This window comes from Salvelinus fontinalis, chromosome 31 (genome assembly GCF_029448725.1).
Source record: "Salvelinus fontinalis isolate EN_2023a chromosome 31, ASM2944872v1, whole genome shotgun sequence".
In the NCBI taxonomy this organism is placed as follows: domain Eukaryota; kingdom Metazoa; phylum Chordata; class Actinopteri; order Salmoniformes; family Salmonidae; genus Salvelinus; species Salvelinus fontinalis.
In genome coordinates, this window is record NC_074695.1 from 38,224,259 (window position 1) to 38,240,892 (window position 16,634).

Below are 16,634 nucleotides of genomic sequence, written 5' to 3' on the forward strand. Positions count from 1 at the left end.
TGAACAGCTTCTATTACCATCAGACTGTTGAACAGCTTCTATTACCATCAGACTGGTGAACAGCTTCTATTACCATCAGACTGGTGAACAGCTTCTATTACCAGACCATCAGACTGTTGAACAGCTTCTATTACCACCAGACTGTTGAACAGCTTCTATGACCATCAGACTGTTGAACAGCTTCTATGACCATCAGACTGTTGAACAGCTTCTATGACCATCAGACTGTTGAACAGCTTCTATTACCATCAGACTGTTGAACAGCTTCTATTACCATCAGACTGTTGAACAGCTTCTATTACCATCAGACTGTTGAACAGCTTCTATTACCATCAGACTGTTGAACAGCTTCTATTACCATCAGACTGTTGAACAGCTTCTATTACCATCAGACTGTTGAACAGCTTCTATTACCATCAGACTGTTGAACAGCTTCTATGACCATCAGACTGTTGAACAGCTTCTATTACCATCAGACTGTTGAACAGCTTCTATTACCATCAGACTGTTGAACAGCTTCTATTACCATCAGACTGTTGAACGGCTTCTATTACCATCAGACTGTTGAACAGCTTCTATTACCAGACCATCAGACTGTTGAACAGCTTCTATTACCATCAGACTGTTGAACAGCTTCTATTACCAGACCATCAGACTGTTGAACAGCTTCTATTACCAGGCCATCAGACTGTTGAACAGCTTCTATCACCATCAGACTGTTGAACAGCTTCTATTACCATCAGACTGTTGAACAGCTTCTATTACCAGGCCACCAGACATTTGAACAGCTTCTATTACCATCAGACTGTTGAACAGCTTCTATTACCATCAGACTGTTGAACAGCTTCTATTACCAGACCATCAGACTGTTGAACAGCTTCTATTACCAGACCATCAGACTGTTGAACAGCTTCTATTACCAGGCCACCAGACATTTGAACAGCTTCTAATACCAGACCATCAGACTGTTGAACAGCTTCTATTACCAGACCATCAGACTGTTGAACAGCTTCTATTACCAGACCATCAGACTGTTGACCAGCTTCTATTACCAGACCATCAGACTGTTGAACAGCTTCTATTACCATCAGGCTGTTGAACAGCCATCACTAGCCGTCTGCACCAGGTGATGTGCGCACACACACAAGCTATCACACATACACAGCCAACGCTGCTGTCCCATGTTATAGAGACATTAAACCGCCAGACACTTCCTGTTTTACACTGTATTTCTACTACTGCATTTTAGTTACGCTGTTTATACTGTACACACCACATATTTATGTATATACTTGATTCTTGACATAGGTCACTAATATATCTACTGCTGTACATATCATTCTTAGTGTATCTGGTGTAAGTTCATCTGGTGTATATAATGTACGTATAGATTGCATTTGAACTACTGTTACAGGGCTATTTGGTTTGCCAACTGGATTCTGACATTTCTGGAATATATATTTTGTACTTGTTTGGCATTTTACTGCATTGTTAGGAGCTAGTAAAATAAGCATTTCGCTGCACCCACTATGACATAAACTAAACTGTGTATGTGACCAATAAACTTTGATCTAAAGAGCACTTGTTCAACTTAATAAAAAACACATGTTTAACACAGGTTAAATTTAAAAAATGAGGATAGTAAGTGCCAAATAATGTAACAGTATTGACCATAACACGGTTGACGATTTCATCTTAAATCAGCCATAAATCCCCTTATTTTAACAATTTTATTTTATTGTTAAAACATTTCGAACCTGTCTATATACGGGTAACATGGTTGGTGCGTGATGCTCAGCCTGCTCAGTTTTTCACCACAAAACACCAGAAAATGGCCCAAAAAAGTAGAACCAACTCACCTGCTTTCACACTAGGATTTGACTAGATGTTCAATGCTTCTTTTGAAAAAATATTTTTATAAGGAATCATTTCACCATATTAAAACGAGAGTTCAGTTCACTTAACAGGGTTGACCTTACGGACAGGTTTTGTTTAACCTTCAAATGTTTCACTGATCGCATGAAATACTGTCAATAATCATCTCCAGAAATTACTTTGTCAAAGCAACAAAATAATGAGGGATTTACAATGATGCCGGAAACTTTGAGGAATTTTGGGGTTAAGTGGATTAAAATCTTCCTAGAAGTCACAGAGGGTGCACAAAGGGACATGCCAAAATGCTGAATTTTGGCACTTTAACAAGTCTTTATTAATATTAAAATAATCAATACTGGTGCACAATTTCTACTTAAAATATCAAGGCACTCGTTTCATGGAACGACCCAACACTTGTGACCTTGCATCACAAAGACTCTACGAAATAGAGTCTGTACAATCACCTTTTCAACCAATGGGTTTTGAGAAGGAGACAAAGAGGACGCAAGGAATCAAGGAAATGCATTTGAGATTCTCCCCCAGACCTCACCTTTGGTCTCCTGTACACACCTATCCAGTAATTTCACACCAATACAGGAAATACCACTCCTTACTGTTATGACCACTCCTTAATCTACGAGGAAGGGTTCACAATTTTATTGAAGCAGTTTCCAACACCTTGTTGTTAGTAATAATCGTTGTGTATTTGGAAAATCCTGACAGGTCACTGGTGTGTGCCCAGATAAGATCCTAACAGCAAGTTGGGAATGGTAGTCCAGTAATCATTAGTTCATACCACGGCCAACAACCCATGTTTACTGTACTTCCGTTTGTTCAAAGACTTTCAGAAACAAAGCTACAGAATATTTTTCATAACGAAAAACCTGGACCATGCCTGTGTTGTTTTTCATTTATTGTCATTTTGTAAACAAAATATATATCAAAATAGTACAATCAACTATACATGTATATACACTTACAATTTCAGCTTTATGTTTTGGCATACCATTTTTTCAAAACAGTAATAAGACAGCTAAACTTGCACATTTTTCTTAAAAACTGAACATTTTGATTTGGGATTGAACTGTGGCCATCCGATTTGATACTGTAGATATGAATATTATATATATTATATTTCTACAGCAAAATAACTTTATAAAGAAAAAAAAAGGAAAAGGAAAATCAGTTCATCAAAGTGCAAGAATTGGAATTCATGTATGAGTTTGTAACTTCCTTGTCAGAATAATGACGCTGAGCATGCCAATATCAATTGCTAAAACAACTGGATAGAGTGTGCAGAGTTTCTCACAGTTGTGTTCTATATCCAGTCTTCCTTGATTCAGTTGTGGGCCTTAACTACATGGCCATCTTTCCCACTTCTTATCTGTGGTATTTTAGCCCTCTCATGACTGAGGGAATGCATTTCTGTGTGGGCTGGGGGGGGGGGGGGGGCTGTGGCTGGATACCCTTTAGTGGAGCTGAAGGAGAAAGTGGCGGAGAAGGGATACATAGATCAACCTCTTACTAGAGCTTATTCTGGGGGTCTGTGTGAATGTGAACCAGGGTACCGTTGGTGGAATCTGGCATACTACATACATGTATTTTAATGAAAGGCTCCCTTTGTGGAATGGTGTATGCTGGTGAATGGGGTAGCTGTGGTGGTGATGGAGCCTTGTATTGAGCCCACAGAGCGAGGCATGCAGTGCATGTTGCCCGTGGTGACGATGCACTGCAGGGGCCACAGCACGATGACCACAAGCAGCACCATCAGCATGATGAAGAGCAGCAGCCGCTTACAGCTGGTCAGACGCCTCATAAAGGCCATGTTGTGGGGGCGTGTCTGAGCCGGGACCTCGCCTGCTTTGCTGGCCCCTATGTCGATGCAGATGCAGAAGGTCGAGGTGGAGCTAGAGGCCTCAGGGCTGGCCTCCAGGGCCCGTTTGTAGCACAGCTTCTCTCCGTCCAGCCACACAGGCTCCTCGTGCTGCTGGTGGCTGGGCAGCTTACAGAGTACCTCGCTGCTGGTGGCCAGGGCCGGGGGACCCTCCTTGGTAAGGAGGGTGGGGTGGCGGCAGAAGGGACACAGGATCTTGCTGCTGCCTCCTCCTTCCTGCTCTCCCAGTGAAATGGCCATGAGGCGTGACAGACACTCGAGGCAGAAGGTGTGGGCACAGTCCAGCAGCTTGGGCGTCTTGAAAACGTTGTCGTAGGTGTTGTAGCAGATAGAGCACTCGGGTTGGCTGCCAACAGCCACCAATATATCCAGGTCCACTTTCTCTTCCTGGGTGTGCCACACCTGAGGGATCTGCGCCATTTTGAAGGGATGTTCTGTATCCTTTTCCCCCTTCCTTTAGTCTTTGTCCCCCTTTCTCTTCTTTGTACTTGGTGTGGATTATCTGAGAATGAATGGAAATGCAGATTAGATGATCTCTTAATAACGTGCTCAGATGGTGAGTAAATCTATTTTTAAAATCATGCAGTGTGGACATAATCCCAAACTGTTCACAGGATTTTGGGGATTTTTGTGTCAAGTGCATATTATAAAATACAGTAGGTTAAAGGTTTATGACCCCATGCAGGCGGAGTTGCAATACCATTATGTTATTCCCTTCAGAATACGATTACATTCTGAACTTTTCTAGAGGTTACACAGTAGTCACAAATAATTCAGCATTTGGTGGAATTTAAATATGTTTATAAATTAAATGTATTTTTTGTATATATTTTTTACTTTTAATATCAGACCATGCCATCTACAATTAATTTCTTGCTTACTCTCTACTTTATACAGTATGGGGCTGATTGACATCCATTCACTAAACCCACTAAAGTCCCTGAGCAACCTCTTGCATTCCCTGGGCCACGTTCATCAGGGAAACGTTGTCATTAATTCTTGATCCAAATCAGTCAGGTTTCAAGACTAGTCACTCAACTGAGACTGCTCTTCTCTGTATCACGGAGGCGCTCCGCACTGCTAAAGCTAACTCTCTTTCCTCTGCTCTCATCCTTCTAGACCTATCGGCTGCCTTCGATACTGTGAACCATCAGATCCTCCTCTCCACCCTCTCCGAGTTGGGCATCTCCGGCGCGGCCCACGCTTGGATTGCGTCCTACCTGACAGGTCGCTCCTACCAGGTGGCGTGGCGAGAATCTGTCTCCTCACCACGCGCTCTCACCACTGGTGTCCCCCAGGGCTCTGTTCTAGGCCCTCTCCTATTCTCGCTATACACCAAGTCACTTGGCTCTGTCATAACCTCACATGGTCTCTCCTATCATTGCTATGCAGACGACACACAACTAATCTTCTCCTTTCCCCCTTCTGATGACCAGGTGGCGAATCGCATCTCTGCATGTCTGGCAGACATATCACTGTGGATGACGGATCACCACCTCAAGCTGAACCTCGGCAAGACGGAGCTGCTCTTCCTCCCGGGGAAGGACTGCCCGTTCCATGATCTCGCCATCACGGTTGACAACTCCATTGTGTCCTCCTCCCAGAGCGCTAAGAACCTTGGCGTGATCCTGGACAACACCCTGTCGTTCTCAACTAACATCAAGGCGGTGGCCCGTTCCTGTAGGTTCATGCTCTACAACATCCGCAGAGTACGACCCTGCCTCACACAGGAAGCGGCGCAGGTCCTAATCCAGGCACTTGTCATCTCCCGTCTGGATTACTGCAACTCGCTGTTGGCTGGGCTCCCTGCCTGTGCCATCAAACCCCTACAACTCATCCAGAACGCCGCAGCCCGTCTGGTGTTCAACCTTCCCAAGTTCTCTCACGTCACCCCGCTCCTCCGCTCTCTCCACTGGCTTCCAGTTGAAGCTCGCATCCGCTACAAGACCATGGTGCTTGCCTACGGAGCTGTGAGGGGAACGGCACCTCAGTACCTTCAGGCTCTGATCAGGCCCTACACCCAAACAAGGGCACTGCGCTCGCCTCCCTACCACTGAGGAAGTACAGTTCCCGCTCAGCCCAGTCAAAACTGTTCGCTGCTCTGGCACCCCAATGGTGGAACAAACTCCCTCACGACGCCAGGACAGCGGAGTCAATCACCACCTTCCGGAGACACCTGAAACCCCACCTCTTCAAGGAATACCTAGGATAGGATAAAGCAATCCTTCTGCCCCCCCCCCCCCCCCTTAAAAGATTTAGATGCACTATTGTAAAGTGGCTGTTCCACTGGATGTCATTAGGTGAATGCACCAATTTGTAAGTCGCTCTGGATAAGAGCGTCTGCTAAATGACTTAAATGTAAATGTAAATGTAATTAATGTCATTAATAGAACTGACACGATTCCTCATTCCACATGTCAGAGGCTTCTTTGTTCCACATAATATATTTCTATATTTTCTTTCACTTTTGTTTAACCAGGAACGACCCTTGAATTAAGATACTTATTTTACAAGGGGTGACCTGGAAACCTATATCAGAATTTTTTTCTTCTTCAGGGTAGCCCAATGGAGACCAGGGTCTGATTCCCAATGGTGCCCTGAGTACAACAATTTTCTCACAACAGGAAGAACAATTTACATTACAATTCATTACAAAATAACCGCAACCTCAACACCACAATTTCAACAAATAAAGCTCTGCAATCAATCGAAACAACTGCAATCCTCAATGAATTAATTCAATACCAGAGTCCTAAACTGCCCTAGCGGCACCAGGGAATCCATTTTGTAGGTTATTCCAACAATGGGGGGCACTAAAGCTAAAGGAGGATTTTAAATTGGTTGAGACCAGAGGGACCTCAAGAGTTAACCAATCCTGCGAGCGGGTTTGGTAGCTCATTCTTTAATACGTTAGCAGCAAATTTAGGTAAGTTGGAACTTGTGTAGTAGGGCTTTGTAAAGGAAAAATGGAGTAATCAATTGATCTACGGGACTTTAATGAAGACCAGCCAAACTTTTGATACAGGATGCAGTGGTGAGTATTAAAACTGTCCCCAGGGATAAAACGAATGGAGCTATGGTAGACTGCATCCAAAAGTTTAAGAGTAGTAGCTGCTGCAATCTGGTAAATAGTGTCACCATAGTCAAGAACTGGCAGGAAAGTTGACTATACTATCTGCTTCCTATTATTTAGGTCAGAGGTAAGATCTATTTCCAAAAAAGAAGGCCACTTTAAATCGTAGCTTTTTAACTAGCTCATCCATATGTTTCTTTTAAAACATTAAGTCTTTGTCAATCCAAATTCCCAGATACTTGTAGGTGGAACCTATCAATGGGAGAACCATCCAATGAATAAATATGTAGTCCATCTGAAACATTCTTGCGAGAACTACAGAACAACATGCATTTAGTCTTGCCCGCATCAAGTACACGTTTTAAACCAACCAGGGCTCTCTGTAAGGTAAAATTGTCAGATTGCAGCTCTAACATAGCCTGATCAACACTTGGGGCAATGGCCAATAACCGTGTCATCTGCATACAGATTCATATTACAAGTTTTAGCAGATAGACCAATATTTTTTTTATTAATAGTAAAGAGAAGAGGCCCCACGACTGACCTCTGCGGTACAGTTTTTGTAATATCCAGGAAACTAGACTTAAAACCATCAGAGATCACACATTGTCTGTCTGACAGATCATTTTCAAACCACTCGCAAGAAGCCTGATCCAGGCCTATTTCAGTCAACCTTTAAATAAGAATGTGATGGTCTACGGTATCGAAGGCCGAAGGTCTATAAATAAGGCAGCACAATGATTTTTATGATCCAAACAATTTAACACATCTTAAACAAGCGCATCTGAGCGTTCCACAAACATTGTGCGCCGGCTGAACGAGGCCCAGCTGTTGACAGTATCTTTCTAGTGACGGGGGAATGGTTATGTGGGACTCTCATCAGGCAGTACTAGGGACAGACACAGAGTGCTTTGTTACTCCCTGTTCTCACAGACGTCAGCATGAGCATCCTTGACAGAGACCTCCCTCTGGCCAGAACCTCTAAGTCACCCAGCCAGCTGTCAGTCTGTGGGGGTTGTGGGGGTTGTTATCATAGATACATGGGTATGGGATAAGTGTTAAAAAAAACATGATTGGATTACTGATGAATAGAATCAGTCAGAATAGCTAGCTGTAACTATGTATGCCTGACAAATGGCAAACTGTCTGGTATTGGTTTGAGTGTGATTGACACTTGTGTTCCTTTAGGATAGGTAGGTAGCTAGTAGGTACAGGACAGGTGAGAGCTGTGATGCTCTGCGGGAGCAGCCCTACCCCTATCTCTCTCCGTCCGGCTCTAGCTCTGCCAGCCGGCTGACACAATGTGCCTGCTTGTTCTCCTTCTCCTCTCATCGCTCCATCTACCCTTGGCATTCCTGCAGGGCCAGCCTCTGCCCAGGCCTCCTCTCGCTCCCTCTCTCTCTCGCTCTCTCTCACCACCATGTCACAGACCGTAACAATTTAAGGCCCTCAAAAAGAGGTCTCGGTGGACCCCAACCTCCTCCGCAAACTACAATGTAGCAACTGCTCTGACATTGGGAAATATGGACAACAATCACTAAGTGAACCTAGTGAGAATATCTCACTAGGTATCTTCACTTTAATCGAGCTGATATCAACTTATTTCTTGTCAATTAAACTTGTTTAAACCACTTTTAACTGAGTCCTACCACGATCCCCAATCCACTGTTTGCAATTCAGGTATAAGTTACCGATCTAGGATCAGCTTACCCTCCCTAAGTCTTAACTGGAACAATCAGGTTTATTTAACAGTCAACAAACCACAACACTGACTATAGATGAGGTGCTTAGGGGCACATTTTAGTGTGCGGGACAAATGACAGTTAGTCATTAACCTAATTTCTGTCAGGCAAGTCGGAACCTTATTATCTACCATAGGAGCATGAGGCAGGAGAGCCTTTGTTTCGCTTTGAACACTTGTGCTCCCTACTCTCCCTGTCACTATCTATACGACCCGCTTTGGCTATTAGCTACACATTTTCGCCCTATCGCCAGCTTAGCCGACTGACCTGGTTTTGTGACTGCCTCCAAATCTATACCTGCTGCTTGAGTTGAGATATTTTGAAATTAGTGTGTTTCAGAGTGGAATCTTAGCTTGTTTAAAGTTTTTGTTAACATTGTATAATAACTTTCATGAATAACCCTTTATAACAGTGCCATCAGAATGTATTCACACCCCTTGACTTTTTACACATTTTGTTGTGTTACAAATTGGGATTCAAATGGATGTGTTTCTTTACATAAAATACTCTGTAATGTTATTTTTTAAAGATGAATGAAAAATAAAACAGATATATCTTGATTAGATAAGTATTCAACCCCTTGAGTCAATACTTGTAAGACTCCCCTTTGGCAGCGATTTAGCTGTGAGCTTTTCTGGGTAATGTTATTAAGTCTCTAAGAGCTTTGCACACCTGGATTGTACAATATTTGCCCATTATTCTTTTGTAAATTCTTCAATGCACAAATTGGTTGTTGATCATTGCCAGACAGCCATTTTCAAGTCTTGCCATAGATTTTCAAGCAGATTTAAGTCAAAACTGTAACTCGGCCACTCAGGAATATTCACTGTCTTCTTGGTAAGCAACTCCAGTGTAGATGTGGTCTTGTGTTTTAGGTTGTTTTCCTATTGAAAGGTGAATTCATCTCCCAGTGTCTGTTGGAAAGCAGACGGAACCAGGTTTTCCTCTAGGATTATGCCTGTGCTTAGCTCTATTCCAATTATTTTTATCCTAAAAAAAACTCCCTAGTCCTTGCCGGTGACGAGCATATCCATAACATGAGATAGCCACAAAAATGGTACTCAGTGATTTGTTGTGTTGGATTTGCTACAAGCATAATGCTTTGTATTCAGGGCAAAAAGTTACATTTCTTAGCCAGTTTTTTTTTGCTGTATTACTTTAGTGCCTTACTGCAAACAGGTTGCATCTTGTTCACAATGTTTCTTCTGTACAGACGTCCTTCTTTTCACTCTGTCATTTAGTTTAGTATTGTGGAGCAACTACAATTTTGTTGATCCATCCTCAGTTTTCTCCTATCACAGCAATTAAACTATGTAACTGTTTTATAATTGGCCTCATGGTGAAATCCTTGAGCGGTTTCCTTCCTGTCCGGCAACTGAGTTAAGAAGGACGCTGTATCTTTGTTACTGGGTGTACTGATACACCATCCAAAGTGTAATTAGTAACTTTACCATGCTCAAAGGGATATTCATTGTCTGTTTTAATGTTTACCCATCTACCAACAGGTGCCCTTCTTTGCGAGGCATTGGAAAATCTCCCTGGTCTTTTTGGTTGAATCTGTGCTTGAAAATCACCATTCGACTGAGGGATCTTACAATTATCTGTATGTGTGGGGTACAGAGATGAGGTAGTCATTCAAAAATAACGTTTAACACTATTATTGCACACAGAGTGAGTCCATGCAACTTATTATGTGTCTTGTTAAACAAATTTGTACTCCTGAACTTATTTAGTCTTGCCATAACAAAGGGGTTGAATACTTATTGACTCAAGACATTTCGGCTTTTAATGTTTTGTTAATTTCTAAAAACAAAATTCCACGTTGACATTATGGGGTATTGTGTGTAGATCAGTGGCACCAAATCTCAAGTTAGTACCTTTTAAATTCAGGCTGTAACACAACAAAATGTGGAAAAAGTCAAGGGGTGTGAATACTTTCTGAAGGCACTGTATATTAATGTTTACAAATCATGAAATACTTATTTATTAACAGTATATGAATAGTTTATCAATGCTTATATATGATAGCTATTTTAAAGTGTTACCAGGTCTCCCTTTTAAAATGGTGAGGTCTGAACATTATGTTACAGTACCTATGATACTACGAAACAAAGCCAGTAGAGTTATGTTGACTTTTTTAGGGCAGCAGACGGTGTTTTCAACTGACTAGCGTGGCCGTTGTGTTCTTCAGCCGGGTTTATTGTGAGGTCATCTGTTGAAGCCTATAGTGTAGACAGTTAAACTGCCTCTCTTCCATTGCTGCTCTACCTGTTCTCCAATTGTAAAGTACACGTAACTTGATCCTCAGAAACGTGAGGTGTGCAACAGCCTACTGCTCCGCTTCATACTTGCACCGTCTAATATGAAGTTAATTGACCCACGTGAAGAAAAAAAAACACATCATACAACTCTTACTGTGTGTTTATCCTGTTTTATCATGTTTTATCCTGTATTTACCAGTTGTGACAATCTCACATATTTATTTAATGGTACCACTTCCCAGTATTGGTGTTAGAATATAACCCATAACATTGTTTGCACTGTACTCAACAAGTTACACAATTCATGATAAAGTTTGGTCTTACCGGTTTAATGATGATTTGGCCAGATTATCCTCTCTCTTTCTCTTTGTAGTGTATTACAGTGAATTTGGTCCAGCCTTCTGTAGACTAAAACACATCTTCATGCCAAGCTGGATGACTGGGGGGGGGGGGGGGTACCACAGAGGAGGTGTGAGCTATGGGGATCACTATACAGTGCTCCCTGGTCCTTGGGTGCTACGCTAGATAGGCTAAACGAGTGGAAGTCAAGCCGCGGCAGGTGTGCTCACAAAGCCTTCAAAGTAACATAAGGGTTAGCGTTAGTATTAGCCTGGAGGTCCTTCTCTCACTGTGTCCGTTGGTCGACTCACTTTCCCTGCTCTGCCGACTCCCTTTCCAACTCAATGTAATGACATTGATATGCAGGGAACAATAAGGTGGCCTTGAGGGAGTGTCAGAGGAGGAGGGGGAGGCAGGTAGGGGGAGGGGATAGGGATAGGCTGAGGAGCCTCCATCAGGAGTGAAACTAACATTATTGGCGCTCTACCTTGCCTTCCCTTTCGTTACTCCCTTTCCTGCTCTCTCTCTCTCTCTCTCTCTCTCTCTCTTTCTCTCTCTCTCTCTCTATAGCTCTCTCTCAATTCAATTCAAGGGGCTTTATTGGCATGGGAAACCATTCAAAAGTTTGGGGTCACTTAGAAATCTCCTTGTTTTTGAAAGAAAAGCAAAAAAAATTGTCCATTAAAATGACATCAAATTGATCAGAAATACAGTGTAGACATTGTTAATGTTGTAAATGACTATTGTAGCTGGAAACGGCAGATTTTTTATGCAATGTACACCTACAGTTGAAGTCAGAAGTTGACATACACCTTAGCTAAATACATTTAAACTCAGTTTTTCAAAATTCCTGACATTTATTCAGAGTAGAAATCCCTGTCTTAGGTCAGTTAGGATCACCACTTTATTTCAAGAATGTGAAATGTCATAATAATAAAAGAGAGAATGATTTATTTTATCTTTTTTCTCTTTCATCACATTCCCAGTGAGTCAGAAGTTTACATACACTCAATTAGTATTTGGTAGCATTGCCTTTAAATTGTTTAACTTGGGTCAAACGTTTCAGGTAGCCATCCACAACCTTACCACAATAAGTTAGGTGAATTTTGGCCCATTCCTCCTGACAGAGCTGGTGTAACTGAGTCAGGTTTGTAGGCCTCCTTGCTCGCACACGCTTTTTCAGTTCTGCCCACAAATTGTATATATGATTGAGGTCAGGGCTTTGTGATGGCCACTCCAATACCTTGACTTTGTTGTCCTTGGTCCATTTTGCCACAACTTTGGAAGTATGCTTGGGGTCATTGTCCAGTCTGAAGACCCATTTGCGACCAAGCTTTATCTTCCCGGCTGATGTCTTGAGATGTTGCTTCAATATATCCACATCCTTTTCCTTTCTCATGATGCCATCTATTTTGTGAAGTGCACCAGTCCCTCCTGTAGCAAAGCACCCCCACAACATGATGTTGCCACCCCTGTGCTTCACGGTTGGGATGGTGTTCTTCGGCTTGCAAGCCTCCCCCTTTTTCTTCCAAACATAACGATGGTCATTAAGGCCAAATAGTTCTATTTTTGTTTCAACAGACTAGAGGATATTTCCCCAAAAAGTACGATCTTTGTCCCCCATGTGCAGTTACAAACCGTAGTCTGGCTTTTTTAAGGCAGTTTTGGAGCAGTGGCTTTTTCCTTGCTGAGCGGCCTTTCAGGTCATGTATATAGGACCTGTTTTACTGTGGATGTAGATACCTTTGTACCTGTGAAGATGCTGGAGGAAACAAGGTCCTTTGCTGTTGTTCTGGGATTGATTTGCACTTTCCGCACCAAAGTACGTTCATCTCTAGGAGACAGAGCGCGTCTCCTTCCTGGGCGGTATGACGGCTGCATGGTCCCGTGGTGTTTATACTTGCATACTATTGTTTGTACAGATGAACGTGGTACCTTCAGGCGTTTGGAAATTGCTCCCAAGGATGAACCAGACTCGTGGTGATCTACAATTCTTTTTCTGAAGTTGATTGGCTGATTTCTTTTGATTTTCCCATGATGTCAAGCAGAGGCACTGAGTTTGAAGGTAGGCCTTGAAATACATCTACGTGTACACCTCCAATTGACTCAAATGATGACAAATAGCCAGGACAACATTTTCTGGAATTTTTCAAGCTGTTTAAATGCACAGTCAACATAGTGCATGTAAACTTCTGACCCACTGGAATTGTGATACAGTGAATTATAAGTGAAATAATCTGTCTGTTAACAATTGTTGGAAAAATGACTTGTGTCATGCACAAAGTAGATGTCCTAACCAACTTGACAGAACTATAGTTTGTTAACAAGAAATTTGTGGAGTGGTTGAAAAATGAGTTTTAATGACTCCAACCTAAGTGTATGTAAACTTCCGACTTCAACTGTATGTAGATAGAGGCACATTATCAGCAACCATCACTCCTGTGTTCCAATGGCGCGTTGCATTAGCTAATCCAAGTTTACAATTTTAAAAGGCTAATTGTTCATTAGAAAAGCCTTTTACAATTATGTTAGCACAGCTGAAAAGTGTTCTGGTTAAAGAAGCAATAAAACTGGCCTTCTTTAGACTAGTTAAGTATCTGGAGCATCAGCATTTGTGGGTTCGATTACAGGCTCAAAATGGCCAAAAACAATTAACTTTCTTCTGAAATTCATCAGTCTATTCTTGTTCTGAGAAATGAAGAATATTCCATGTGAGAAATTGCCAAGAAATTGAATATCTCGTACAACGGTGTGTACTACTCCCTTCAAAGAACAGCGTAAACTGGCTATAACCAGAATAGAAAGAGGAGTGGGAGGCCACGGTGCACAACTGAGCAAGAGGACAAGTACATTAGAGTGTCTAGTTTGAGAAAAAGACGCCTCACAAGTCCTCAACTGGCAGCTTCATTACTTAGTACCCGCAAAACACCAGTCTCAACGTCAACAGTGAAGAAGCGACTCTGGGATGCTGGCCTTCTAGGCAGAGTTGCAAATAAAAAGCCATATCTCAGACTGGCAAATAAAAATTAACACAGAAGAACACAGACACTGGACAGAGGAACTCTGCCTAGAAGTCTTTTCGTGGTAGCAAGGTGGAGATAACCACTTGTTCATTGGGGAAAGTAGAAGAAGCTTTTCAATCACTCCCTTGAGTGCTGTGGCCACACTTTCCTGCTGTGCTCTCAGGTCGTTTGTGCCTGTGTGTATTATTATGTAGCTGGGTGAACCTAGTTGGTCCTCAGACAGAAGGTCTAGGGCACGCTGGGTGTTTGGACACCAGAGTTTAGACACTGTGTTTGGGGAAAAGTTTTTCCATTTGAGTCCAATCCAATCTGTGTCTTGTGTATGTCCTCAGTGGGGGGGGCTATCTGACTGGCTAACAGGGGAGGGATCCCCTGGACTTGGGGTTCTTCATTTGTCTGTCCCGCTGTGTTGTCGATGTTGTCAGGGTCTGGAGTGGACTGTTCTGCTGTGGTGTCAAGACTTTTGTCAGGAGCTCAGGTGGGCTGTTCTGCTGGCTTCTCTGCGGGGGTGGCCACCTCTCTAATGGGTGGTTCTCTGTCACACGCCATCCCCTTCACCCTCTCCTCCAGCAGTCTGATCCTCTCCTCTAGTGTTGTTGTGCTGGACTGTTGTCTGAGTCTATGCTGACTGGAGTGTAATCACCTCCTGCTCCAGCTCCACCTGCCTTACCTCCAGCTGGGTGAATTTATCCCTAATTTCAATGAGGGAATAGTACTGTACTGTGCTGGGAGGTTGTCTTTCCGCTTGGGGTTGCTCATCTGTGGGGTTATGTAACGAAGAGATCTGGTTTGACCCGCTCGGGGTGGGGGTATCTTTCTCAAGGGAGAGCTTCTCCTGCTGAGCTATTTCTTTGATTAGGTGAAAGTCCAGCTGAAACTGTTTGCAGTTGCCTTGTACAGAGGGGTAGTGTGTTAGTATAGCACTGTGCCATGCCAGGGGATGGTCTGTGTGGAAGATAAGGTGGCTTATGGTCCCATTTTTACTATAGGCAGCAAAAAAATTCTCTTGATTTCCCATAAGGAGCTTCATTTTGTACTATGTTCTTGTCTTATTATTCTTTACATACAGAGGGTATTGTATTGTAATTACCTCTGAACAGTGGGAGGGTGCTTCTAAGGCCTCTCCATTCGGTTGACTAAGCATTACTCACTTAGTTCCAGGTTGGATGGTGTTTTCAGGTTTCTGTTTGTTTGACAGAGCATTTGCTGTATAACTTGGGAATAATAATCCTTGGGTGTAGGAAGCATTCCAGATAATTCCGTCCAAAATCAGGTTGTATGTTTGGAGTTTTGATTTGGAGTGAAGGTTATGTTGTTTAGGTTAGCATCCTGTATATGTCCCTGCCAAAAAATCCAAGTTTGTCTAACTCAATAATTTTTTTTTTAAACATGCTGAAAAATGTGGGAGCTCATCTGCTCATGACCTCTCTCTCTCTGTCTCTCTCTCCCTTTCTCCCACCAACACACACATGCACAAACACACTGAAACTCTCAAATCAAATAAGAAGTTGCTACTGTTCTTAGACCCTGCGATAGACAAGCATCCTGTCCAGGTTGTGTGTAAGAGGGAGATAGGTTGTTACCACCCAGCCTAACTAACTGTTCTCAGGGCCTTCCCATATACTGTGATCACACTTCAGGCCTATAGTATGAGCCATCTCTCAGGAAAGTCCAAATCAAGGGTTCTATAATGGTATGTTCTGTCAGATTCACACTGCACCACACCATATGAATGGGTATGTACTGTCACTACAATTCCCTCATTGACTGCATTAACAAGCTGATTGCAACACACTCCCCTACTTTACTCTGGCTCCAATCTGGAACAGTCACACAAAACACTGGATGACAAGCAGTTGTTCAAAGGCGTCATTATAATTTGAATTTGGACCATTGGCTACAAACTTACATCACCACCTCACAGTAGCCCTTTCCTGCAGTCAATGAACAAAAGCGTCCTCTTTGACCTCATGGGTGGAATGTTATTAATATTTTTCATAATAATAAAAAAAAAAAAAAAAAAGAAGAAAATCCCGTATTTCTATGTCAAACAGTTTTGTTATATTTTAGTCTTCTGTGATGTATATAAAGTGTAATATTGTGATGCAAATTCAACATATAATACATTTCAAATCTATATCTGACATGATACAGGTGTCTACTTTTTTAAGCCCATAACCATGTGTGTGAGTTGTGTACTTTTGTTTCAAAGTAGACTTATTTAAGACTACCAAGAATCACTCTGTGTGACCCTGATTTACCCCACTGCAGTAAAATGTTTTAATGTTGCATTATGTATTATGTATTATTTTGCTTTATGTCAAACAGACAATGTAGACATCCATCCTAAATCAAAGTTGTTTTATCACAAGGTGGTGCATGGAAGAGGGTGTATCAGACATCCGCTTGCTTCATGGAAACATATCT

At 42.3% G+C, this 16,634-nt stretch overlaps 2 protein-coding genes across 2 annotated transcripts in view; one reads left to right on the forward strand and one right to left on the reverse strand.

Moving 5' to 3' along the window:
- Positions 1–3,326: 3,326 nt before the first annotated feature.
- On the reverse strand, positions 3,327–11,276 carry LOC129829378 (RING finger protein 223-like). The gene is made up of 2 exons (XM_055891043.1): positions 11,170–11,276; positions 3,327–4,271 (listed from the first exon to the last, which is right to left on the reverse strand). The coding sequence occupies exon 2, from the start codon at positions 4,187–4,189 to the stop codon at positions 3,479–3,481; it is 711 nt and encodes a 236-aa protein (XP_055747018.1). The 5' UTR covers positions 4,190–4,271; positions 11,170–11,276; the 3' UTR covers positions 3,327–3,478.
- Positions 4,825–16,634, forward strand: part of LOC129829313 (uncharacterized) — a 29,548-nt gene continuing 17,738 nt past the window's right edge. Inside the window, exons 1-2 of the mRNA XM_055890992.1 lie at positions 4,825–5,010; positions 5,206–5,804. Coding sequence (XP_055746967.1) covers positions 5,251–5,804 — 554 coding nt within the window. The 5' untranslated portion in view covers positions 4,825–5,010; positions 5,206–5,250. The remainder of the gene's footprint in view (positions 5,011–5,205; positions 5,805–16,634) is intronic.